Source organism: Talaromyces amestolkiae, assembly GCF_001896365.1.
Source record: "Talaromyces amestolkiae strain CIB chromosome Unknown scaffold13.1, whole genome shotgun sequence".
Taxonomy (NCBI): domain Eukaryota; kingdom Fungi; phylum Ascomycota; class Eurotiomycetes; order Eurotiales; family Trichocomaceae; genus Talaromyces; species Talaromyces amestolkiae.
In genome coordinates, this window is record NW_024468049.1 from 25456 (window position 1) to 53207 (window position 27752).

Sequence of the window (27752 nt, forward strand, 5' to 3'; positions counted from 1 at the left end):
CAAATATGAATAGACATCTTAAAGGGAATAGCATCTGTTATGGAATAGCATGATTTTGCATCCTTATTACTACGTGTTTAGCATTTCTTTTGTGGACCACTTCTAAAGTCTCTTTAGATCTTTTCCTAGCTGCGGTACCTCGCTCAGCCGTAGATAACTCAATGTTACCGCTTGCGTACTAGCAGATAGCTTTTAAATCTTGACAGGAGGGTAATGCGTCAGATATCTGCCTTAGAGGACGACCCCTCCCCCTCCCCCCCAAACCCTCCATCGCTGTCTGCTGGCGAGTAATCCAAATATCATACCTAGTAGTTGACGAAGAAATATAGGGTAAAACAAAGTAATATTGCCACCTCAGCACGCTAGACTGAAGTAACCAGTTCAGATCGAGCTGAGCCAATCATTCATTTTATTCAAAGGGTTTGCGTTGACCTTTGATTTATCGAAAACTCTGATTTTCGACTTGAGACCCGAGGACCCAGCAAAATATCCCTACGTCAGGCGCTATCCGCGAGGAGGTTGTGGCCATGGAGTCACACTCGGCCAACAGCGACCATTGTCATATTGTAACTTTCAGAGGATAGAAGCTGAAAGTATTGTGGAGGGCAAGGCCAGCACATATGTCTCGGGTTTTTTCCTTTTTTTTCTAGAGAAGAAGCTGGAACTCTCCAATTTACAGATGCCAGGGCCGCTTAGTTTAGGCTTTATGCTAACCCAGAATAGAAATACTTGAGAGCGCGATCGACAAGAATGATTCGTAGGTTTAACACGGCAGAGGAGTGGTGGAAGTCGGCGGACCAGCAAATGCCTACCAGTTCATCCGCCAGAGCGGTGGCTATTCTGAGAAGTCTAAACACGTACTTACTACAAAGTACTCCAGAAGTATGTTATTTTGGCTTCATATGTGCTCGCACTTGCAGCTTTGATTTCCTTGGAACTAGGAGAGAAGCCTGAGTATTTTTTCAGTCTCAAGACATACGGTCGCAATCGAGTATTTCTAGAAGTTTTCGCGTTGTTTAAAGGCCTAAAAGAAGAGCAGCAATACAACAAGCAACGATGACTAAATAACGCACGATCGAGAGCAATTCTAAGACAAATAACTGAACTCTCCTAGAAGTACAATGCTTCCTAACTCAAACCTCCGGCTCTGTGGATTACATATTCCATATTAGCTAAGAGTCTCACTCGAAGGAGACAATGTTTGTGATTTGTATACCGTACATGAAGCCGATTTGTCGTACGAGGCTGGAGAGGGAATGAACTGCCCATTAAATCATATGCGACATGCATGAAAGATACAGAACAGTATTGGGTTAATTAACCAAAATGTTTTGGTATATTGACTGACAGAAGGCCTGCATATTGCTTCTTCAATTGTCTCTTAAAGTACTTCCCCTTTACCATCACCAGGGCTGAGCCACTAGTCGGTCAGATATACCGTGCATATCTGGTTACATATATAATACTTAAAACACGGGACACCTCTCAACCGGCTACATTAGACCTCGTGTAAAGTTGTAAATAAGACCGAGATGCAAAAGGACAATCTAGTGATAAATATCTTCCTTGAACTGAAGCGAGTGTTTACTAGGCTTACGCTGTTCGTTACCCATGCATTGCGGACAATAGGCTGGATGGATCAGGGTATTGCAATATCTGCATCCTACGCTGAACCCGCCAACCGCTTTCAACTATTACCGGTGCATATAATCCATGAGATGGTTCACAATGAGTCTTATATCGTCAACTAAGCCGCAACTTAGTTTGTAGAATATATCTGATCCAGCTGCTGATAATTCGCTGTGTTTAATTAAGCTGCTCCGTTCGGAGTCAAATGAGCCAGGAAAGGCGTAAGAGTCTTCGTCGGTAGATCGGGGACCCGCAACACATGAAGGTTTGGTACTTGACGAAACGAATGTGCTGATATTTATAAGCGCCATTCTTCGACATAGTATGGGTTAATTACGATAGTGGATGGCTTTTGAGCTGGAACGTTCTTAATATTGCCAACTATGATGAAGTTGTTTTGAATAATACTCTGGACGGCGGAGGTGGAATATTCTGTTGATTTATTTAACCGCGTGGAATCATCAACTACTAGAAATTAAGCTGGAGAGTGCTGAAAGAAAGGCTAAGCCTCAAGCCTCTGCAGCCGAGTGGACAAGGACTAAAATTTTTGATGATGGGATGCTGTTTGTTTTTGATTGCAAGCTTCGTGGAGCCCAAAGATCGTCAATTGCAGCTACGCAAACAAATCGTGGCAATAAGCCGGGGGACGAAAGCGAAGATTTTGTGGGCAATAAAATCTGTGGAGAACATTATAATCACTTTTTCGAAGTCTTCTGTGACCGAATATGAACTTCGGAATGTGAAAAAAACTTGTGCTGCAGTGACAGTGTCTTCCTTTATTATTTAGCTGTGTTTCAAGGTATCTTACAAAAAAACGATAGAAGGCATCTAAACAAACACTCCATTGCGCTCCATGCCACCGGTGAGAATAGCATCCTTTTCTTGCCTCTCATGAGGCTCTCTGAAGGTCTCGTACTTCTCATCGTGCCACGTCCTCGCAGAGAGTTGTCGGCCCTTGCTATCGACATAAATGACATTATCATCTGGCCGTAAGAAATATGCAATTGAGTAGCGATTATGTTCCTGTCTCTCTGTGATTGGTAGCACGCGGTGAACACAAGAAGCGAGCTGGTGACCGGATAGGAAGCGCAACGAGTCCCCAACGTTTATAACTGCGTGGCCAGGTTTGGGGATCACAAACCCCCACTGGTTGGTTGAGGGAGAAAGAATTTGTAGGCCATAATCCCGGCAAAAGAGTAGAGTGAGGCTGCCAATGTCTGTATGCATATTATGGCCAATTCCACCGCCTTCAGTCAACTGCCGTGGATATCGGAAGAGGACCATCGTCGTCCTCGAAGGGACATCGTCACAATGTCGCTTTTCAAAACGCTGCTCCCCCGCTAGACCTAATCCGGTGGAGAGGCTTTCCAAGAGCTTAATGACTATTGTATGAGACCCAAAAATGAAATTCTCAAAAAGATTCATGTGCGTTTTGACGGTGGCCGGTAATTGGGGGTCATGAATCTTCATTTCAGCATGAGAGACCTGCCATTAATTCTGTCAGTGCATCTATATCTTGTTTGTCCATCGCATTTATTCACCTTTAATGTCTCATAACAGTCTTTTTCACCTTTCTTGGCCCCTGTATAAGTCCCAATTGGTGTATAACTACTCGTATAAGCTCTTGTTCCAGAACGCTCATTTCTTTCTCTCCTCCTCTCGAATCCACTTACCCATGGGTGACAGATTGTCTGGCATCTTCCAACTTAGCGTTCAAAGGTTGATCAAAATAGTCTTCCATTACTCTGAAAACGCTGTTGGAATCGTCCAAAACACGTCGAGCCGTACCTGTCAGATTTAGATAAAAGAAGCCCAGTGACTTGCAATTTTCGACTAGCTTCGCAATCTCCTGAGAGTCAGCCTCAAGCAGTTTATCATAGCTAATAGTTTCAAGGTTTGCGATGGGAATATCCGGGGTAACTTCGGGAGAGATCATCTTAAGGTATTGAAAATGTGCGCTGATATGTAGTGGCAATGAACGCAATTCCTAGTCATTGTTTCTCGAGCCAACTCATATATAATCTAGCAACACTAGCGTGTCTAGTAACATAATAATCAATTTTCTTTTTCCTAGTCGTTTACACCATATTGTACGTCTCTCCACTCGGCACTGATATTAGCCATCACATCGTGTCTTGGCATTGGGGCGAAAAGTACTGGTATTAAGTGGACCAATATTACCGTTTCATGTGGATTCGCCTGTATATGGAAATCACTTATTATCTGTTACACACATGAGCTTCTCTTTAACGCTAGTATTCAGCGTCAGAAGAGCTAACATGCTGGCGCCGATTCTATCCCATTTGAGCGGGTTTAAGCTGAGCCTGATATCATCCCGGTGGATGATATCAATTGGGGCGCTAGTGTAATTTAAAATTACCTCTTCGGGGTTAGTAGCTATAACAACGGTTGGACCAACTAATAAATTACCAAGATTACCAACTCTGACTATTTATTACAGCATATGCTTAGGATAAGCCTTACATATCCTCTGGTAATTTAGGGTTTAGGGATGGTTAGGGGATCAGGGAATGATTTTTAGGGATCGTTGGTGGGAGGGGTTAGAGCCTAAGGGTTAGCACATGTCTCGCATGGATTTAGAATGGGTAATTTAAATTTACAACTATTACACATCTGTATCTAAAAGGGCTTGGCATTATATCTTGAAATATTACGTTAATATACCATAAATACGCCTAACTCGATTCTTCCCACTGATATCATCCTCAGCTATATGCCCCCATTTGAGTTCCAGCTAGAGGACCTCGTGTGGTGAGGTTGATTACGCCCACTCTCCACAAAATACACCAGCCTCGCCCAATGCCGTATGGACTAGAATATTTATGTCTTCGATCATTAATGATCTCTGTTAGATACAGTCCCGCGTAACAGAGCGTTACAAGGAGCGTGAGAGCTTATGATTTGTCATGTTTTGGGTACAAACTTACTAACCTAGTCAAGAAACACATGTTGACTGCATAACCAACCCGAATCGACATTAGCCATGATCAAAAACCTCCAGCAGTGATAGTCTTCGATAATAATTCGTTAGTTTTATCTTTGCCAGAACTCTGTAGTTGATACACCCACGTTTCCTAGACATTATTCTATTTTTCAAACACCCATACATTTAATTTTCCGTAAGTAGGTGACTTTACCCCTGAAACCATACATCTTGTTTGGGATATTAGCGATATATACTATCTACGTGAGAGAGTAGAGGGTAGTGTGAAGTGCACATTTACTACATCAACAACCGCGCAAACAAGCAACATGGCCAGCCCCGAAGCCTTTACAGAACAGCTGCATAAGCCCTTCGAGCTGGAAGTTGATATGCTCGATTCCGATGATTTCATATTTCAAAAAGCGGGTCGACACTTCGAACTTCGACAACAAATTGTATTAATTATATCATGCTTCACTTTGACCTTCACTGGTTGCGGAGTGAATTTTGCTTTTGGTGTATACGAGGAGATTTACGAGTCATCAGGCGGACCATTCAGCGACGCAAGTCCGGGGGCAATCAGCCTCATTGGAACGCTCGCTGCATCATTAATGACGTTGGGTGCTCCTATCGCCAGCTCATGGTGTACAAAATACGGAGCTCGTTCCGTTATACTTGTGGGAGGAGGTCTATTTGCCATATCAGGAATTGCAGCATCTTTTGGAAAAGAACTATGGCACTTCCAGCTTAGCCAAGGCTTTCTTCAGGGATGTGCAGCTTGTCTGATCTACATTCCTGCTATCATCGTACCCCCAAGATACTTCGACAAACGGAGATCACTCGCCATGGGAATAATTACTAGTGGCACAGGCTTCGGCGGAATGATCTGGGCTCCTTGTATTCGCTATCTTATCTCTTTGTTTGGGTACCGGAAGGCGGTTGGAATGACTGGAGTCATAGTAGGATCTATCGTGACTTGTGCTGCATGCTCGTTGGGATGGGTCAAAAAAGCTCAAAACCAGGCGCCGAAGACTCGTGAAAATCAAAAATTTCATTATGGAGAGCAGGTAGCTCTGTCAAAGGAAGACCTCATCTTTTCCCTGGGATTTGTCTCTCACGGCCTGGGGACTTGCCTACAGGCAGCAGCATACATGACTCCAGTCTATTTCATGTCATCCTTCGCCCGAACACGGGGGTATAGCAGGACTGCTGGAGCAAATATAATTGCACTTAGCGATGGCTTCAATTCCGGAGGGAAAATCCTTATCGGGTATTATGCAGATCAAGTGGGGAGTCTCAATGCTCTGGTCTTGTCGACTTTGATTAGTGCTATTGCTACATTTGCCTTTTGCTATGTGTCCAACTCAGACATGGACAACGATATCCAGCAGGTATTGATAGTGCTCTATGCTTGTGTCTATGGGGCCGCTGCGGGGGCTTACGTCTCACTCTTCCCGACCGCTTTATTAGAACAATTCAACCCTGTGGGATTTGCAAAGTTAAGTGGATTGCTATACATGATTCGTGGGTTGGGGACTCTAGTTGGTACACCTCTAGGAGGAACTATGGTGCGGTACGGGGCTGATTCTACAAGATATCCAAGTTTTGATAAGACCTTCTTGTTGGTTGCATTTCTGCTACTCGGCGCAACTGCATGTGCTGCCTGGGCCAGAAGCCTGAGGCTGTAATACGCCGCTGCCGAATATATGCCAATCCTTTTATGTAGCGTTCCTCACAGTATGTTCACAATCACTGTTGATCTAATCTTCGGCTCATGACGGACTAATCAAACATGTCTTGCTCTAACCAGTAATGATACTTTGTCAATTAATTCTATCCCCCTGTCTAGGAGCTAGTTTACGTCAGTAAAAATATCATATTCGGTAAATTAGCATTGTAGCACTCGGATGGTTTTCCCAGTTTCGGATTTCCACCATAAATCTGACCTTTTGAATGCTCATGACTCTTCATACGATTATATTGAATACCAGTCTATAGTAGTGTGCAGTACTTACCAGACTGGGAATAATAGTACGCAGTGAAACGTTGCATCTGCTGTATATCGCCTGATAATATACATTTCATGGAGTACTTTACCACTTCATACGAGCTTCCGTCTATAGTTCCCCTTCTGTTCTCTTGAGAAATATAATACCTGGTGGGGATACTGTCCAACACGAGGGTCCACTTATCACCAACCTGCAGAGTCGGAGATTGACATTTTGGTCGTAGTATCTCAACACGACAATTGCTAGATAACCCATGACCACGAAGTAATATCCCATACTTAACAGGCCATAGGTCGGAAGTGAAACCATATTAGTTATGAATGGCGCAATCACAAAGCTTTAATTTGTAGATATTTTTAATTAATAGCAGAGCGGATTCGGTATATCTGAAGGATTCTTAATACGATGGACCACTTTTCTACCCAACTTGGTGACAGAGATGAAGATCCACCGGTGTTTACGCCGTGTCATAAGGATACTAAGATACGACGCTGGAGGTGATATGAATGGTTTTCCCAAAAAAGAACATGGAATGAATAAAAGCCTTGAAAAGTTCTCAGAAGCGCTGCTATAAATACGAGGTACCAACCTGCTTTCTCTACATTTTGTTCACCATCAACTCAGCAAACTTACAGAACATTTCCTTCAAATCTACTTTTCGTATCTACCTCAAAAAATTCGTTATCCACCATTATGTACTTCACAAAGTCCGTAATTGCCCTCTTCCTGGGCTCAGCTCTCTTTGCGTTTGCTGCACCTACCCCTGAGCCTGGTCAGTTGTCGATGCTTGAATTTTTTTTAAGAAACTCTGCTCATGAATTATGTAGTTGAAGGTACTTTGGCTGTGCGAGGCTGCGTGGTCGTGACTGACGATAATGGAATTGTCAAACGCTACGAGGGAGACTGCGAATAAACAAACGGATTGGTTATCGAGAGAATGGTTGATGGATCAATGTCAATAAGTTGAAGGTCTACTTTTAACGGTTTACGGAACTATTCAAGTCATGTATCAAACTCAATAGCTTCAAGTAGTTCCATCAACATATTTCAATAGAACTGAATTTCATCGAGGATACTTTCAATCTTCTTCAAATATCGTTTACCAGTACGCCGATCGCGTTATGTACCTTCTGTGAGATCTACTCGATTTGAAACATTCATAGGATGTCTCCATAAACTTACGTAAAACAGATCAAACGATGGTCTCCTTTGCACAGGGGTAATAGAAGTACTCGATTCATAGAAATTCATGGATACATCCTAGACAGGACACTTCGAACAGTTTGCAGATAAGACGGAAATTGGTACAGTGGCTTTAGACGTAATGTGAAGCAGGGTTATACCCTGCAAAGGACGCTTAATCCACAATCGACTACACATGTAGAGCGCTGGAGATCAAAGGCCAGTGTGACCTTGCAGGCTCTATCCTCATGTGCTGCTCACATAGAAGTGCGACTGAGCCAGGTTTGGATTCTGGCGGAGATGGGAACTCAGGCGACCAGCGAAATCAAATCACCGTATCTTGATTAAAAGGCCCAGTCAGCTTCATCCAGTAAAAGAGCGCCCTAATTTTACGGGACCTCAGCCTCTCGTACAAGCTAATCTTGGCAAAGGCAGATCCTATTCTGTAGTCTGCTTCATTGTTCCAGTTGGCAGTGTGTACTGTGCGGGGTCAGAACCAGATTGGAAATGTCATGACTCGTCCGGCGCTATATTGAATACAAGCAGGGTGACATTCATGAAAGATACGAGTCACAGGATACCTCATGATAGTCGGTGTGTAACAGGTTGATCTCAATGCTGATTTAAAGGAGCGCGATACTGGTATCCGCCAACTGCGGCGACCCGCAAATTTATCAGTACATCAGTCCAAGATACGCAGAGACAGAACTATTGCATAAGCTCTAATAAAAAATACGAGGCGTCTCGCTTCTAAATTGGTTACACGGTAGACAGAAGTGCACCGGTGCTCGTACACTGGAATAACTTCGAGCCTCGCTGTTATACTTAACAACTCAAAAAACCTATTAATCAGGTAAGATGAACAATTGAATTGACAGCGCTTCAGTTTCATGGGGCTGAATCCAGCCCAATAACTACACGAACATAATTCAGCCAATAATGACTACGGACTAGATTTTTGGGAAAACTAAAATATTGTGTGATCAACAGTAACATACTGGAGACTGAAAGAATACACTCGCTTTGATACGTTACTCGTGTCTCCGTGGTTAACTTAGAGTAGACAGCCCTTGGTGATCATGCTGATAAATGTAGCTTCATGGCTATGCATGCGGGTGGGGTGATAATGCTTGAACATTTCGCCCCGACATGTTGGGACCCGCCACCGCTCCAAATACAACCTGAATTACCCAGTTTGATCCACTGAACACCGCTCCCGAGGACAAGCTTTGCCACGACGGGCATTGCCGTATCCATGTTCGGTGGTACATGCTACGTTGCTACTCTATGTATTCAAACTACGCAATACTAGCTGTATGGTATTGCTTTCCGTACGAGCCGCGATTTGTATTGTACGTACACGTACCCTATGTGTCTCAGGTTAGCTAGGAAGAATATCTACATGATACGTCAAGGGCAAACAGGGTTTTTTTGCGCGTCCTGTTTTACGAGAGCAGCTGCCTGCCTTCTTTTCTTCGTCTTTTTCTTCAAATTCTTACTACTGTTTCTTGATGGTCACAGGCGTTCTCTCGATCGATTGTTATAATCAGTCATTCTTTCAGACCCTCAAGCTCATACACACCGATGGAGGAGTACAAGCCTTTAAACCAAGACGATGATCAACTAGAAGAGCCACCGACCTATCCGCTTGCCAAAAAAAGGCCGCATCGCTTGCTGCCTCAATGGACCCTCTGGTTCACAGGTGGCTTTTTTTCTGCCCTCATTACAGTCATGATAGCGGTTACTATATATTGGGCGACCCATAATAAAGGGTCTCCTGGGCTTATACCAGACTGTGAGTGACGTTGTATGGCATGTTTGGGATAGAGAGCAAAACTGATGATAGCATAGTCCCAAATGTTGACGTGACCTTCGAGCCTCATCCCGAATTCTCAAACTTGACAGATCCAGTTTCTACTAGGCGGTGGCATGACATGCGTAAGCTCAGGTGTACATTTCACGGTGTCCTACGCTAAATGAAATCTAGTTCATCATGGTCACATCTTCGTGAATGATGCGACTCGGTATTCTCTGAAGCCTGGCATTCCAGTTTCCGAAAATGGAGAGCGACTCATAGTATCTGGATTGCATGGTCTCCATTGCCTCGTGAGTTGAAAATTGATATCGTTAGTCGTGAGACCAACTAAATCCTCGTCTTAGCGTACTCTTCGGAATGAAATGACGATGCTCATTCTCGGACACCCGCTGGAGACCGGCACAACGCACCATGCCCATAATCACCCCGGTCGCCCTGATCACTGCTTTGACTATTTGCGTCAATTGATCATGTGCAACCTAGATTTGACCTACGAATCTGCTCGTGTAGACATTGATGGTGTAAGAAGAGTCGCTGATGGCTGGGGCACAGTTCACCAGTGTAAAGACTGGTCAGCAATCAATAGCTGGATGTTGAAGAACCTGGCGCAAGAAATGTCTATGAAGGATTGGCACGAGCCCGATAGCAACAAACCAGAGGGACAAGACGAGTTATATGGTGATGTATATCCACTCTATAGTCCCTTGTACAACTCGACGTGCTCTTCTCCGTAGGATATTCTCAAATAATGTATATTATAAAACAGAAAGACTTTCTCCTTACTCAAAATATACTACAGACCTATAACTTGGATGTGAGACAAGGACAGATATGCTACCATGTTGCGCGGGGATTATTCCGATCAACAAAGCCATATCTTAGAATTAATTGTATAATTGTTATTACATTGAGATTAATGCCATCGTATTAAAACGTGGCAAACGAGACCAAAGTGTTAGTAGATGTCATGCGGCTGAGGAAAAACGCATTACTAGCGAAATACGATTTCTGTCGTTAAGGTCGATATAGCCACCGGTAAATGTGTCCATAGAGATCAAAGATCGTCCCCATACCTGACAATACCCCACATAAATGGCGTGCTAAAAGACTATGATTCAGCTGAGAGCCTCAGACAACGAATGGTAAGATGTGGGCTTGAAAACGGTGATGATTGAGTAAGTACTTGTTTGGTTAGCGTAATCATGTATTAGCGGATACCGGTTGTACCGTAATTAACTGTAAGTTACACTTACTGTCGCGGTTACAAAAGCAGATTTGCTGTACCGATATTTGGAATACAGTCACTCGGTCTTGTTGACTAATATCCAACCCGTCACATTTTTTCTGACTTAAACCGTCTAGGAGAGACGAAATGAAAATGACAAAAGTACGAACATGAGACCGTTACTGCTTTCTTATCATTCGCACCGTCAGAAAAGAATGATGCTCTCCCGCAGTGTGCTAGATGTAGCATACTATCTCTATCTGTCGTTCCTGCCATCCTATGTACGTGACCAACTACAAGATAAGCCGCAAAATCCCGAGAGGACTCATGCAACTACCTATCTAAATGGGCTCAGAGGTGTTATGTCTTTGCTGGTGTTTGTTCGGCATTTTCTGCTTCCTTGGTTCCCAAACCTCGACCACGGATACGGTCAAGATGTCGAAAATAGCAGTTGGTTTCAGCTTCCCCCGATCAAAATGTTATACTCAGGGCCGAATGTCCCCGTATTCTTGATCGTATCAGGGTATATAATGACTCTGAAGCCTATTAGGCTCTCAAGAGAAGACGGATTACTGTTGGCTTGGGAGGCTCTCGCCTCGTCTACATTCCGGCGTGCTTTCAGAATTTTCCCGTTGCCACTCTTTTCAACTTTTATGGTGATGTTGCTGGTGCAACTGGGCTTTTTCAATTATCCCTACGCAACTCTGCCAGGCCACATACCTACATTTCCACAAAGGCTAGATGGTATCTTACAACAGACTCAAGATTGGATGAATTTCGTCTTCTACGACCTGACAAATCCTTGGACATGGTCGACCCATCTCCAATTCGTCTATGGTGCACATCTTTGGACCATACCATTACAATTTCGTTGTTCATTGGTTCTCTTTATTACTTCCTGGAGTCTACTATGGCTTCGTGGACGCTTTAGGACCATCATACTTGTGATTCTAATCACATTAGCTCTCCCTCATGGGCGATGGGATGTGGCCCTCTATCTCTCAGGCATGGGCCTTGCCGATTATGATCTGAGTCGCGGTCGGGAGAAAAAAAGGGTTTATCCATCATTTCTCAGTAATGGTACAATAGCGCGATATCTATGCTCTGTCGCAAAGTTGATACTTTTAGGAGTTGCTGTTTATTTCTCATCCTTCCCTCGGTATCGCGGCGTGTCTCCAGCTACAGGCTACCACTTTTTATACTCTCTGACTAACGATTATCATTATTGGCACGCCTATGGAGCAGTTTTGCTAGTCTGTTACATTGGCCACTCGCGAGGCGCTCAATGGATCTTTACGAGAAGCTGCACGCGATATCTCGGAAAATTGTCCTTTTCACTGTATGTGGTGCATGAGCCATTGATACACGTTCTGGGTCTCCGAACCGTTGAGCTTTCCTGGCGTTTGACCGGAAATAACACACCAGTCCGGCGTCAATTGGGAATAGCGATGGGCTTTGTGATGACTACTTTCGTGTTATTGTGGCTTGCAGACTTGCTTCACTACTGGGTGGATAAACCGAGCGGGAAGATGGCTCAATGGATAGAAAAGACGTGTAAAAAGTCCGTCTGATCAGCACAATGTAACAAGTACAAATCTGGTGTTTTCAAAAGCAGTTCGGTCCACCTGTAGACTTAGTCCAAGTCCTTCTATCATTTGAATACGGGTAATTTCCAGACCACTGTACCATTCTTTATGCTGGTAATTTAAGCCCCACTATAGGTAGAATACTGAGAAATTGAGTGGGAACGCGTAACGTATTGAATTGAGTCTTTGGCTAAAAGAGAGAAGATTTCTGATCTGGCATAGTAGGCCATACAGAAAATATTACGCAAAGGGGATTTCTTGGTAATACCTTACAGCGAGGCATGGTCGCTATCCAATGAGAGCAGGTGGGTGAATATATGCGCTGCGTTCACCATATTCGGGATAGCGGTAAAGTAATCTTGTCAACTACTAAATATGATAATTCCTAAGTATTACTAAATAATCGGACAAATGACTAAAAAGCGCAGTAACATTTGACGAGATCAATCAGATACTCTATCTAACACCGAACCCTTCTATCTCAAGGCACATCTCATCGCGATGCGTTCTCGCCGTGGCTCTTATTCGGAAGAGGACATTCCGTTTCTCCAAGCAGAGGAGGAACTTGGTACAAAGAGAACAAGAACAACTTCCGAGCACGTCCACAAATTAGCGTACTTGATTTGCTGTGCAATTTTTCTTGTGGCATCTTTTACATTGATATTAGCGAGCTGGCAATTTCCCACGGACGCTCAATGTACCAGGAAGATGTCTACTTGGTCACCCATGCTGGAAGCGGTTGAGTATGAATGGCGACACTTTAGAGAAGATATACCGAATATCTATTACGAAAAGCCAACAGCTGAAGTAGAAAAAGCATGGGGAAAGCTCTGGGAGTGTATGTCAATAGAACTTTGCTCGGACTTTGCTGATTGTAATGTGATATAGATGGTTCGGCGGGGGKGCCAGACTCTAAACTCGATCTTCTGAATAAGTCGCGTGACGTAGAGTGGAAACATCTACCTGACGAAGTAGGAGGAGGTATTGAGGCCTTTTTTGAGGTTTTTCATCAGATTCATTGCGTTGTAGGGTCCCCTTGACTACTTCTTTGCGTTTTGCTAAACGATTTGTAGGATCTCTTGCGGCAGTTCACATATCGCGACGAATATGACTATAGTGATAATCCAGCATTCTTACGGCAACCAGATGTGTTTTATGATCATGTTGATCATTGCATAGAGGTTCTGCGGATTAATTTAATGTGTACCGTGGATGTGACCCCCTACCTAATCGAGGTGCGCGACGATCAAATCGATGTCGTCCGTACAGACGGACTCTATCACTGCAGAAATTTTAATAAACTAGTGGAATGGGCCGAAGCAAATATTGTTCATCCGTATAACATTACGCAAGAGCGGATTCGAGCCATAGAAGAGGTGAAGAAGCAGAGTGTACATAATGACCACGGCGAACACATGTTATAAACGCAGGAAAGGAGCTTGAAAGAAATAGGTCAACATTTGGACTTTTAAACAAAATTCATTATTCTTTCCTATGTCATTATCTTCGGATTCTGCTTTGACCAGGATACTACTGCGTCATAGTCCCTACACTTGTGTTTCGTTCCCATATCTGGACGATCGCCACGAATAGCACCGGGGTCGTTATAAAGCAGAAACGGGGTGGCATCCGCATGGCACATGAACTTGTGTCTTAGTAACTCAATGCACTGGTTAACCTCCTCCCTGAATTCCTGGCGTCGCGGGTCCTCCAGGTCCGCCTTAACGTGGAGGCGGATGCTGCTCTACTGGAGATTTAGCTTTTTGGGGTCCTGCGACGTAACTCGTTCATAGAAATAAGAGTGGACCAACCAGGCATGAGAGCTGATAAAAGACTGCTAATTTTGCAGCAATACCGCCATCTGGATGCCTTTTCCAGGTATAATCGGTAGATTGGTTCAGCACGCCCAGCATCTGATCCGGTATGCTAATTTCAAAATCTAATAGAGTGGTCAGTATCTACATAAGATATGGGTAATGTATCTTAAATGATAGACCTTGTTTCAAGTCCCGCCAAGCTTGCTCGGTCTCTGGCGCAACCTTCTGGGATGTACGATAGATCGATCGAGGATAGAAGTAGTCGCCGTAATTGATCCATTTATAGCTGATGACCTCTTGCAATGGTGTAAAAGTCAGACTTCGCCTATCACAGGCTGCATCTCTAGGAGGGATTAGACATGAAACAAGAAAAATGATCAAGGAAGGTATGAATATCAATAACGAGCAATAAAAACCCTTCTTCGCTTGTTTCAAATGCATTTTGATTAAGCAATATGAAGGGAAAGAGGGCATAGATTGGACTGAAGAATTTTTTTTGTTCAAAACTAAGAACAATCACTGACATCTGTAAAAGATGCCTTCTTTAACAAATATTCAACTTACTCTTTTCTGCAGGTCGGTAATTAGAGTATCGACACGTACCTTTTTCCGAAAGTTTTTTGGAGTTACTAGGTGTAAATCAATACGCCGGGACGTACGGTTGAACGTATTCATCTCAGTATGTTATATTTTCTTTCTCTGTGGAGACACCTGCCGCCTTCCCTACGATCCTTGTATGTGATTTTAATCTGTTGCAACGCCTCCACATAGTGTAACTGTAAAAGCGGGTTTGTGGGAATATGTATAAGATGGGTCGTCCTTCCGTAATCTTTAGGCCCCCGTAGTGATAAGTATATTTCATTATTACACGTATTTTTTGCCCGCTCTCTTTTGGGGGCTATGTTGTGGATGCTACAGATCATGTAGTACAAGATCAAAAAATCATACAATTGGTAGAAGATCACTTGATAGTCTGCTTATCGATCTGGTGCTCAGCGGAGTGGGGAAAGAACATCAATACAGCGCTCTACTATGTATCGACCGAAGCGAATTTCTAGGCTGAGCATAATGGGATAATTGTCCTACTTAGGTCAGGACCACAATAACTCATCCCGGCTTGACTCTCCGACTGGTCACTTGATGATATATTATTAATAGTATATCATTGTAAGAATCAACGGCATGTTTTCGTATTAGTGTTATTGTTCTGTATCGAGCCGAATTTTATGATACAAGTAGTCCTGCCTAATAATCAAGTAATCATACTCAATCTCTACCATCTGTCTCTTATCTAGCTCTGCTATGATGCTTTGTAACTGTGACGATTTCTGTCTTCACGCTTATTGTACCAGCAGATTTCCAGATCTGCCAACTTAACATCATGATTCAAACGATTATGGATCTTTTGCGCAGGAAACACTCGATGGCATATTCCAGCCTGGAATACGAGTCCGAGAAGGATAGCGAGTCTAGCTCGGGCTTATTGAGTCCAAAAGCAACAGAAACTTCAAAAATTCGAGTCTGGCCCTTTGTTCTACCTTGGGTTGTGTCGACTGTCACCTTTGCCTGGGCTGCTGGCTACTTCTTCCTCAAATCACTGCCCCCTACGCAATCGCTCGAGTACAGCTACTCAGCTGGGTGGAAGACTGATTTTGGTCGGTTTGTATACGCTATATTTGTCGAACTGCGGCTAATAGTACCATAAAAAATAGGCCCAGCACGATCCGCAATTAATCTAGAGGAAGTACGCTTTACTGGCGGCCCTATGTATTCTGAGAATGGCACCTACTATGTTCCTCATCCAGCATCAATCAACTATACAGCCGACCCAAGCCCAGAGCTAGATAGGGCTTGGGAGGAATTGACTTGGGGTACGATACGCCACCAAAACACACACAACGCACAGGCATAGATGATATCTAATGTTTTCAGGTCGCTACATCGTCCTGAGTGAGCAGGAGGCAAAGGATGCTTTTGAGGAGCAGTATGAAGATATTCAGCAGTTTTGGAGTCCACTACGAGGCGGATATATCAGTGGGTGAGCATATTCTGTTGCCAGCCAGCAAAGTCATGTTTACTAATGGCCCAAGCTGGATAGCTTCGATATGTTTCACACGCTACATTGTCTAGATCGGATTCGCCAGCGTTTCTATCCCGAATATTATGTTCAGGAGGACCTTTATACACATCGTGTGCATCATCGTACGTGGAAATACTCCTGCAGGTTGTATCCGCGCTAATTCCATAGTCCACTGCATTGAGCAAGTACGTCAGTACATCATGTGCGCGGGCGATATGACACCGGTTCCCACCATATACAACAAAGCCAGGAAGCATAGCTATGTTGATTCGGACGTTACGCACACCTGTCGAAACTTTCAACAATTACGAGATTGGTTGAGTGAAAGATACAATGGCAGCCTCGCGGTGAAACCTACCTGTCCTGGAGCTACGAAGCCTGAACAGGGCTCGACAAGCTGTGTGTTGGATGAGTAGTTTACCTAAATGTCGTGCCCTTTGTGATCAACTAAGAAGCGAATCGCAAGACTGAGACACTTCTATGTGCCCTATTGTCAAGTGGCTTTTACCCATTCTCCGTTTTGTGAGGCTTTGAGATGAATGTCAGTGAGGACAACTTCATATACTAGAAGATGCAGGGCACGATGTGACGTTGTCTATTATTATTCAGGCAGTGGTTATCGTCTCTTTGTAGCATCTTTCAATGTGATGTATAGTACAAGCCTCCTTGCGCCTCATAAATTGTAGTAGGGCAGACCGGAGCATTCATTTTGTTCACCTTTTAGGATTCAGTCGATGAATTATCTGAATTCAGAAGTACACTTAGAAATACTCTGGCCACTTTTCTGCCTTTCTGAGCCGAGTTAAACCTGTCTATCAAGTAACATGACAGTATCTTCACGCCCCATTGATCCATATGATGTCCTTGGGCCCTCTGTAATACCTCTTGTCGCGATGACTCCGACTTCATCATACAGATTGGATTCAAGGCAGTATTTCTTGCCTTCAATTGTTTGTTGTGCGCCCGCGGACAGGGCATAACCAGACTCGAGGCGTAGAAATTGCGTGGTAACCCAGGGCCTCTTTCTTTTGTCCCGAGGGGAGCAAGGAAAGGGCGTAAAAAACAATAATTGAAGCTTGTTTTGACGTGCAAACTAAGAATTGAAAAATGCGGGTCGGCACTCTATTTGTAATCTTATATTCTTCTTGCTGAATCTATGTGATAAAGTACCAGACTTTCTCAAGGCTGCTAGAGACAACATACGCAAAGGGGCGAATCATCTCAAGGTATGTACATCTGATGGTATAGCATCTCAGACTGAAAAGTTGGAAAGCCTGCAATTTACCGTTGACGACCTCCAAGCTATTACTACCGTGCCTAAAAACATGAGATCTACCCGGGTAACTGCCCATTGTTATACCGCTGAGGGATTGCAGCATGCAATCAAGGGGGGCATTACTGGAATTGAACACGGCAGTATGATTGATATGCCGACGGTCAAACCTATGGCTGAGCATGACGTTATACTGACCCTGACGCTGGGTCTTCACACTTTTCCGGCGATGCCGCCATACGACAAGTTCTAGAATGAAAAGTCAATGAAAAATAATGCGTTGGTCGGTAATGCGGGAGCTCAGGCAATCCGAATGGCAGAGGAAGCAGACGTGACTGTGTGCTTTGGTACTGACACAATGGGTCCAACTTTGCCTATACAGACACTTGAGGTATGACTCAACTTGTAATGATATATCTGCATATGCCCTTCGCTCACAAATAATGTTGCTATGGAAGGGCTGCTGAGAGAAATCATCCCTGGTCCCTATGGCGATATTCTTTTCCGAAGCTAAATCCTCTCGAAGAGATAAGCAGTTTCCGTCGAACGGATCAGAGCCTGATGGCTATCATCAAGGATGGAAGAGTTGTCAAAGGCCGTGTTCCAGGTCTTTCTGTAGAGCGTTCAATTGACTGGAGCTAATACATTTACTGTCTTTTCATCCATACTATGATTGTTCTCGGGCGTAAGATGTGCCCAGTAAAATCTTCCCCTTGTGTACATATAGCGCGTTTCATTGTTCTTATTGTGTAACTTCGGTGTTTATTACTTTTGCGCCCGCCGTGGTTGTCCCTTCTCCTATCCTATAAACTATTGCTTCTTTGCGAGCCTGTCAGCGAATGTATTGGCATTCTGTTGATTTAGTGGACTTTAAGCATGCCCTTCTGAGTATAGACAACGCGCCCGATGATACCCTCTTCCAGAGCAATCTATTATCTTTTACCATACGGCCACAATTAGTAGCTACCTAGACACGCTGATGGTCGCTTTCCAACAACTTTTTTTGGCTAAAAATTTGTGATATAACGGGGCGTAGTATGTCCGCCACCAAATCAATTTACTGGATTTAGTCTCATGGTATATTCTACTCCCCTGGGCTTGCTAAGCTTTTAAGAGTTCGCTCAAAGCGCGTCTAATCTTAAATCATTTTGCCCTCTTTCTCCTAAGCATGACCCTAATCGCCATATCTGCTGAAGATTTTCTGAGCTTGATCCATCTCCTGTTGCAATACCTCGCGATGTTTATTTGAACGGACTCTCAAAGTAATTGGGAAGGGCTTAGGCGCGATCAGAAATCCGTCCGTCCATTGTGTTTCTATATCAACGTTGATCTCGTTGGAGCTAATTGGCCGCCCAGTGACCGGGTCAGTCCCTGCACGGATATCAAACGCCCAGACGAGTTTTGCAACATTGATATCAAGAGAGTTTTCTGCCAGATGCTGACCTGGGCAGATTCGTCTTCCTGCACCGAACGCGTAGGTCTTCCGAAGACCATCAGTTCTTCGCTGTGTTGGCTTGAAGCCCATAGGGGACTCTTCGTAACGTTCTGGGATAAAATCTTCAGGTTTGTCGTAGAGTTCGGGATCATTATGTATTGCCCTTAAACTGTCAGGCCAATAAAGTGGGGGCTACAGGACGAATATGATAGGACGCATACCATGTGTTTGCTAGAAAGGTCGTCCCTTTCGGAAAGTGGTATCCTTCATACTCATCGTCTGCGGCAATCAGCATCCAATCTATGCATCTAGGCCAGGATAAGAATACCTTGAATTAACACATGCGGAATACCGCCTGCAGCTACGGGCCTCCAGCGCAGGATCTGAATTGTTAGTGATGGAATGATTGTATTGTCAAAAGCAGTGCGTATACTTTACCTCAGATACGCAACATTTTATGTAAGGTAACTGGGGGAGGTGCTCAAAGGTTGGGGACTGTTTTGTACCACATACACGGTCAACCTGCTCTTGTGCCTTCCGGAAGACAACGGGGTACTTAACCATCGCGAGGAGAAATGAAAGCAATGTGGACGCCGTAGTATCTGATCCACCCTCCATCAGAACCCCACCAATATACGCGATATGCTCATCATCCAGCTCGTACTTTTCGCGAAAGCTCTCATCCAGCAGCTGGTCCATGAAACAATTGCGCCGGCAACCCCGAACTCGTCGATCTTTTACGTCATGGAGCAGTTCCAGGTAGAGCTGACGTTGTTCTTTCCGGATCCGACGTGCCCAGCGACGCCATGGAGACATAAAGTCTGGGAGTCGTCTGAGCAAGGGGAAGATATCCACGGGCGGGGTAGCACCTGTGTCTAGAATGGCGGTAAACTGATCCTGAACGTGATAGAGGCGTGTGACATTGGGATGGTCAAATTCAGGGCCACGGACGCCAAAGACCGAAGAAAGGATCACCCCGGTGGAGTATCGGCGAATATGATCATAGTATCTTGCGGGGTTTTGTGCCAGTTGATGAATTGTTAGAGTCGACTCTGCGTCTTGGATTGGCTGCAGTGACCGGACGGCAGTGATACTGACAAGGGCCTGGTATATTTTCCTTTGCGTGCGCCATGCCTGGCCGTATGGCATGAGCAGTAGGTGTACATTATCGCGAGTAATTATCTCGTTGCCAATATGGTTTGGAGGCCGGCTTGAGTAAATCGAGCCACGCTTGTCGAATAGTCTGTCGACATTGGTATCAGCTCTGCGGTCATTGTTCTGGTATCACTCACTCATTCACGTCTTTCGCCGAGTTCAGAACAACAAGATTGGCAGGCCCAGTTTTTAGTGAGATTATCGGGCCATATTCTTGTCCCCATTTCTGGAATCTGAGGAACGCTTTGCTGGAAGGCAATTGGTGAAGGTTTCCTAGATGTTACTTTCGTGAGAGCTGCAACACATGCAAAAAGAATAAACTCACCCAAAAACGGAATCGTTGGCGGACCAGGAGGAAGCAATGGCGAGCGTCGGGCAGAGACTGCCAAATGGAGAATTTTCCATGCTACCCAGCAACAGAATAGAACAAATACGACGGTGATCATAGTGCCGCTGGTCATAGTAACAGTCAGGTTTATTTCCACAACCTGTATAGACTTTTACAAATTGAACTTTTGCGAAATGCACTAGCTAGGGGGGTTTAATAGCCAGCTACATGTCTCTTCTCCGCACTGCCTATGTTGCGGGGTGAAGTAACTGCCCAGCTCTCCTCACCCCGTACTACTACAGAGTATGTACATCATTTTGTGTGATTCCCCGCCTGCTGATCTCCCGGATTGTGGGGTGGACAGTCACGTGGAAATACTCCACACCCCCGGCCGACCTGGCCGACTGGAGCCTTCAAGAAACAATCAGCAATTGCCCGCAATTTTCCCTTTTAGATCTCCTCTATCACCCGCTACAAATGAACAATGACAAGAAAAACGAGCACTGTGCAGAGTCGGAGCTGCCATTCTTGCAAAAAGACTTTTTCAAAGCCGGAGCATCTCACACGCCACCTTCGCAGCCACAAGAAAGAAAGGCCCTACCGGTGTTCAGTCTGTGACAAGCTTTATTCACGCAGGTTTGCAATACCGCTATTCTCATCGACACATTCATCTGATATTACTCCCAGTGATGTATTGCGACGGCACGAGAGGAGTCATCAGACTACCTTGCCCGTATCACCAGACGAACCGGAACAGGACATCACGCTGTTTACCCTTCTGTCTCAAGAAACTCCCAATCCCGGCCCAATGATGTCAGAATGCTCCATTACTACACCTCGGCTATCTAATGAGGCCATTTTGACGGAACAGTTGCAGTCGATAGCCGAACAATCAGTGCTCAGAGATGGTCTACATGAATCCAGTCTCAATGCTGACCCAGGCTCTTGGTTCTTTGGGACTGGGATGGATATCGATGCTTTGGATTTTACCTTGTCATCCGCCGTGTCAGAGTGGGCGCAGCTGCCTCCGCAAATATGTGCATTTAACTCAGGCGACGCGTCCACTTACCACCCACACCCATTGATGCGCTCAGTAGCAATATCAACAGATGCTCAGGAGCTACCAGCCAACCGTGTGAGGCAGGTATGGTTCACGCAGCTACCGATTGAGGCAGGAGCACAAAACATACCGGCAATTTCCACTCACCATGGTGGTTCTTTTGGTCAGGGAAACATTGTGGCAGACGAGCATTACAGGGCGGGCCTATTGCGGACACTGCAGCCTCGGATGCATGATGAGAGCCTCCCCTCGTCGGACCAACTGAATCTCTTCGTGAACCTCTTTTTCAGCCGTTTCAATTCTCTTCTGCCCGTTGTCCATTTGCCTTCTTTTAAGCCCACCTTGGAAAATTCCCTCCTCTTTGTCTCTATTTGCTCTGTTGGCAGTCTTTTCGCAGGATCAGCCTCTGCTGTCGCTCAAGGAACTCGTCTATTTGAGAGACTGAACAAAGCCATATTGGCATCCTGGGAGTCAATTCTCTCGCAAAGCCGCTCTAACGCGCTGTCAATGGTGCAAGCAGCTGTACTTGGCCAGACTTTTGCCATTTTATCGGGCAGCCCCAAGACCCTTGTGCTGGCAGATGTGCTGCATGGCACAGTTATGGCATGGGCACGGGAGTCTAATAAAAACGCGCAACAAGTCCCCCACGATCCGGAAAGGTTGGATCCAAGTGGCCCGGACTTAGCTGAGCAGTGGAGCCGGTGGGTTGATCATGAACAGCGAAAACGGGTGGAGATTGCATTGAATATTCATGATGCGGAGCTGGCTGGTCTTCTACACCACGAGCCTCTCCGTAAGCATCAACTTAGACATTACCCACGTATAGCTTCCGATGCATTGTTCATGGCACCCACTGCGCCACAATGGGCCGCGCTTTACAAAAGAACGTCGACGCAGGGCTTGACGTCTGTTATTGGAGATAATGCACTTCAAACGAGCGTGGCGCACTCTAGATTCTCGGCATACGGAGTCCTAGAGAGTATCGGTGCGCAAGTTATTGAGCTTCGACGCTCAAGTACGTTCGACGATTATGAATCAAGACGATTTTCTAGCATCCTCATGCAGTGGTGGAGGATATATACCAATCACTTCTCTCTCGATACGGACGATCATTTTAGCTTACCAGTTCTGTGGCACTTGATTTTTATCAGTATCTACGCAGATATAGACTTACTGGAACGAGTAAGCGGTCGCGACGGTGAGAGGTCCGCCAGCTCCAGTACTCCTCTTATCCAATCATGGGTGACGTCGCTCGATGCAAGCAGGTGCCTACTACACGCGTTACTGATCCAGCGGCACCTTGAGCGGATGCGGGTGTCATCAGAGCCTGCAATCCATATACCTCGAGCTCTTTTCACAGCAGCTCTGGCATGGTTTTGCTTTACTCGCGTTGGCGGTGGGCATACAATTGATACCAATGCATTTGACGCTCCCGAGATCCGCTTAGTAGAGAATTTTGCGCGTCCCTATGACGCTCATTTACGGAGTTTCAGCGAGGCTACTTCTGCCATCGTCAGTCACCTTCACCGCTTGATTGACCTTCTGGGTCGATTTAGCAGATGGGGCATCTCGAAGTCTTTTTCCTCAGTTTTGTGTGCTGCGTTGGAGAGTAAACAAAGTATGTAAACCGCTAGTGAGTGTGCCCGAAGGCTCGGCAACGCTTATGGAGCTACATGGAAAGGAGTAGCTGAGACTCAATGTACTTTGTGATGTAAGTCCATTAAATCCCAGCTTCTTTTTATATAGCTCCGAGTCTATAGGGGTGGTATCAGCGGCATCCGGAACTTAGCAGCTCGAAGTCAAGTCTGAGATAGCTCGGAACTAAGCAGGTTCACCCCGCCGGGGAATTCGTCAGCCTGATAAAGTTCGGTAGATTTCCAGCTCAAGTGCCGGTCTTTGGGAGATAAATACCTCTTCTAATTGAGTAACTTAGGTTCAGAGACCTGTTGCAGTACGTAGAATACCCACGCCTCCGAGGTACTTCCCGCTATCACCCGCTTTGAGGCCGAAGTGGTGCCGCTCAAGTTTAGATTAATGTAGCAAAGTGCCATCCAAGATCATTTTTGCTCAGCCTAGTGAGTCCCATCTATTACGTGTAAGGAGGCTTCCCAAACTTTGTTAACCGCCCTATGATAGGCCTTCCAAGCTCCTCAGTAGCGCACTCTAGTACTAATAGGTCCGCATCTCATTCTCTCAAGATTTCGCTAGCCGAGACACGGGCGCAGATCATTCAATACTTCTGATACTGAATCGGAAAAAAGCTTATACAAACTAGCCCTCTGTCAAAGGCGGTGCAGCAAACGTGGAGATTCTCTGAAGGAAATATCGGATTCATTTGGAGATCTTCTGCACGTATGCTAGTAACTAGATTACTTGACATGTATTCATGTATGCGCACGAGACCGGAAAAAGACCAGGTGGTAATGAGCTACATACCAGACTCGGAGCACAACTTAATCAACGTAAGCCACATCAGTCGTTTATTGAGGGAATGTTGTAAGCCCTTCTGGCAGGGTGAAGGGGCTCGTTTTCTGATAGAAACAGATCGAATGGATCTATGCACCTCGAGTAATAATATGACTCAGATATGTATCGATATGGGTAACGTCACTGAGTCCTGCAACCAGACCTACATAACCATCCGGACGCACGACCACCAGTGCACCGCATGCCGGATCAACTCCATAAATGCGGTACACATCGTCAAGCTCGTAGCCACTGTAAAAGGTCATCTCACTCTGTTCCTTCACACACGGAGGGATAGTTTCCCAGGCTAGTTCGCCTGGCAAATTAGGATAGACTGTAATCTGTTCAAGAAGAGACGTAGGGTATTGCCGCACCAGACTTGCTGTCGAGTTTACCGATGCTGCGGAGACCCCATTTATGTCAAGTAGGTCATTGCTAAGGAGTGACAGTAAACGGAATCTGCCAGTCGACGCAAGATCTTGAAATTGTGAGCCTTAGCACAGTCTTTTTTACAGATCAAGATATTGTATACCGTCTTGAATATCACGATGCCACCCGTCCGCAAAGCGCTTTAGCTTGACATTTAGCAGGCGTCGCCCAGATCGCAAAATTCCCGATAGAAAGTCTTCACCGTTAATGAGACCACCAGATGACCTGTCCACCAGTATATTCTCATCATACTCCACGCCGCAGCCGCTGGTGAAGCCGCATCCGGTCCTAAATATGTCGACGAACTCGGTGTGGGAAATGCCGGAATGAGACTCGGCTGTGCCCACCTTATCCGAGAAACCGCTCGAGAACTTTCGGTCAAAATCGATCAATTGTTGCGCGTTTGTATGGCGTTCTATGTGATATGTGTCCAGCAGCGGGCTAGGGTCCCTTGCATCTCCCTGGCGAGGAGTTAATCCATTGATCTGATAAGCTAGCTTCCAAGCGAGGTTGTATGAGTCCATCATGGACACGTTCATTCCTTGGCCGGCCTGTACACTTGGGTCAGCTATTGATAGTTAAGATATAGAAGAGCATTTGCATGGCTTACCTTTGGACTATGCGTATGGCAAGCTGATATTGATCAGCGTGGAATTCGACACAAAATACTTCTAAGACATCCAAAACATCGGTCACTCACCGTCACCCACGATAAAAACGCGAGGAAGGCCGTTGGAGTCTTTGACGATAAATTCAGGGCACACTCGCTGACCAACCTGGTACGCGGCCCACCAATCGACACTATCATCGCTCTTGGGCCGGATGTAGTAGGGCTTAAACACTTTTTTAGCCTGGCTCAGGATTCCTTCTAATGTGACTCTACTTCGTCTTCCTTTCGCTGCCTTCTTAAGATCCGCCTCTGCTTGGCGACTTGCAGGCTCGAAAATTTCTGAAATGTTCACATAGAGTCGAGTGATATACTCGCCGGAAGCGATCCTCTCACGAGGGATAACCATGACAGACCCTTCAGGCGAATGAATAGCGCAGCGTCTGCGGATATCGGGAAAATTCGTATCAAGGACCACATCAACGACTCCCCAGATATAATCAAGCGACTGGCCTTCTAACTCGAGGCCAACACCTTTGCGGACCACCGAATGTGCGCCGTCTGCGCCAACAAGATGTTTCGTACGGACGCTTTGCAACACCCCATCAACTTCGATATCGGCAAGAACAGGGAACTCTGGATCTGCGGACTCGTCAATCCGCATTTCAATCAACTTAGTCTTCCTCATGACCCCGCGCTGCGAGTACCGGAGGAGATCGGTCTCCATGATTCGCTCCACACGTCCCTGGTGGATGGTTGCCTCGTATTTGAACCTTGCAGGTGGAATCACCTCGGGCACGCAAGACCGCCTTTCAATCACCTTAGCCGGGTTATCAGAGGCGTTCCAGAAGGCGAACTCCCACATCTGGCAAGCCTCGTTCTCAATTTCGTCCGATATGCCCAAAGTCTTAAAGACCTCCAGTGTGCGTGGCTGTATCCCGTCGGCCTGGCCGGCTTTCAGTGTATTCGGTTTCGGGTCAATGCATAATAAAGACTGGTCTGTCAGGCCGTATCTAGCTAAGAGCAGGTGAAGCATTAGACCTGCTGGTCCAGCCTGGCCATATTTAGCGACAACGGTCTTTCTGAACAGTGCAAAGAGCCTTCCTAACATACCCCAACAATAATCACCTCATACCGTTGTACCCCATCGTCAGGGGGTGCAAACTTAGGGCTCAGACGTGGGAGTGGGGGGGCGAAGGATGGGAGAGTCCTAGTATCACGCCAGCTGGAGGCATGTTCAGTAAAAAGGGGCATGATGAAAATGGCTATGTAAATGTGTACATATGGTCGCTGATGGGAAACAGGTCAGTAATTGCGGCAACGCCGTGGCTTCATCTTATTATTGCTGTGCGCGGTGCGTCGTAGCAGATTTTGCCGCGGTACACTCGGGGGAGAGTTGTAACCCCGCCGGGCTTTAATGGAACTGTCATGAATCAATAATACAAAAGAGAATTGGGAAAATATATACAGAATAGATGGTGTGGTTGAGGGGCAGTTTTACGGATCCCAGTCCCTTCCATTCAGCGGATACACCCCGCAAGACATCCCGCAAGACACCCCGCCATGCGACGCCAGCCTATGGACCGGAGAGTTCCTAAGTAGGGTCACCATGTCAGATTCAGTCGGAGTGTGTGGGGTGAAGTGAGAAGTTTCCAAGGCAGGCCGCTTGTAAGCTGAGAGTATGTATACACCTATCTCCTCTTTTTGCAGAATGAGAATAGTGATTCTGAGCGCATGGTTGTTTCGATTTCATTGATCCCAATCCACATAGAGTATGTACTCGACGGAAATAGAATTCTGGGCCAATCTCTTTAACAAAGGACCCTTTACATGTCGACAGTCCACCACTCAGAGACGTTACCATCCAAACTCTTACCGAAAATGTCATCCTCATCAATTTGTTGAGCCAGGATTCTAACCGTAACGGTAGTCTCACAATGAAGTTTGTACGGCCAAGCTTATCCTTCCTTGACTAAAAGAATAGCCGAAATGATAGGAGATAAGCGAGAAATACAGTCACGATACAACAGACGGCATCTTTTTGGAGAATATACCTCTATAATGAGCAATAGATTCGTTGTAAAGAATGGATGTAAGAATCAAATCTACATATATTATCAGTACCCATTCTGGATGTAGTGCAGAATGTGCCCCTTGATAAATTCTTTTTGTAGCCCTAACGAAAACAACTTTCCGAAAACGAGTGGGAAGCATCCTAATTGCTCGTTTCTCCATGCACTACAACGAATCCGGACGAGTTCCAAACGACGTACACGATGTATGGTTGACGAATGATGATTCAGCTGGATGTTAAATTTAGGGTTATAGCTCGCCACTGATGCGGTCCTTAATTGACTAAGTAATTTATCGGACACCTCTTTTAGACTAGTGGATTTGGGCCCTGAGGTAGTGTATTAATAATCGGCTCCGGTTCTGGTTAGTAGATTGTGAAGTGCTTTATTTTAACTGTTTAACTAGCGTAACAATTCAGTTCATACATGTCAGCCATTATTTCACTGCGAACACGCAAGCAGCATCCTTCTATACACGCCACACGCCCACCGGCCACTGAAAGCGTCAATACTCAGGAGTTTCTTAGTGCACTCATTAACCACACACACCCAGAGCAAATTTGACGATACACACTTTATAAGAGATTAAATTTCTCGATGACTGCAGACAGCCTATCGCCAATTGCTTCAAATCCTGGA

General features: G+C 45.4%; 5 protein-coding genes across 5 annotated transcripts; 2 read left to right on the forward strand and 3 right to left on the reverse strand.

The window, feature by feature from the left end:
• Window positions 1-2457: 2457 nt before the first annotated feature.
• Window positions 2458-3565, reverse strand: BHQ10_006700 (uncharacterized protein; the record flags this gene model as incomplete). Its single annotated transcript, XM_040879316.1, has 3 exons — window positions 2458-3114; window positions 3171-3237; window positions 3303-3565. 3 exons carry the CDS (start codon window positions 3563-3565, stop codon window positions 2458-2460), a joined length of 987 nt encoding a protein of 328 aa, XP_040735204.1.
• A 12024-nt stretch (window positions 3566-15589) lies between these two features.
• On the forward strand, window positions 15590-16704 carry BHQ10_006701 (uncharacterized protein; the record flags this gene model as incomplete). Its single annotated transcript, XM_040879317.1, has 5 exons — window positions 15590-15863; window positions 15921-16079; window positions 16141-16246; window positions 16307-16410; window positions 16457-16704. The coding sequence occupies 5 exons, from the start codon at window positions 15590-15592 to the stop codon at window positions 16702-16704; spliced, it is 891 nt and encodes a 296-aa protein (XP_040735205.1).
• Window positions 16705-18735: 2031 nt separating this feature from the next.
• Window positions 18736-20556, reverse strand: BHQ10_006702 (uncharacterized protein; the record flags this gene model as incomplete). The annotated part of the gene is made up of 6 exons (XM_040879318.1): window positions 18736-19159; window positions 19218-19275; window positions 19325-19379; window positions 19510-20239; window positions 20289-20399; window positions 20477-20556. 6 exons carry the CDS (start codon window positions 20554-20556, stop codon window positions 18736-18738), a joined length of 1458 nt encoding a protein of 485 aa, XP_040735206.1.
• Window positions 20557-21290: 734 nt separating this feature from the next.
• BHQ10_006703 (uncharacterized protein) lies at window positions 21291-23165 on the forward strand (the record flags this gene model as incomplete). Its single annotated transcript, XM_040879319.1, has 1 exon — window positions 21291-23165. One exon carries the CDS (start codon window positions 21291-21293, stop codon window positions 23163-23165), a length of 1875 nt encoding a protein of 624 aa, XP_040735207.1.
• Window positions 23166-24094: 929 nt separating this feature from the next.
• Window positions 24095-26295, reverse strand: BHQ10_006704 (uncharacterized protein; the record flags this gene model as incomplete). The annotated part of the gene is made up of 5 exons (XM_040879320.1): window positions 24095-24483; window positions 24538-24985; window positions 25045-25067; window positions 25135-26095; window positions 26155-26295. The coding sequence occupies 5 exons, from the start codon at window positions 26293-26295 to the stop codon at window positions 24095-24097; spliced, it is 1962 nt and encodes a 653-aa protein (XP_040735208.1).
• Window positions 26296-27752: the final 1457 nt, after the last annotated feature.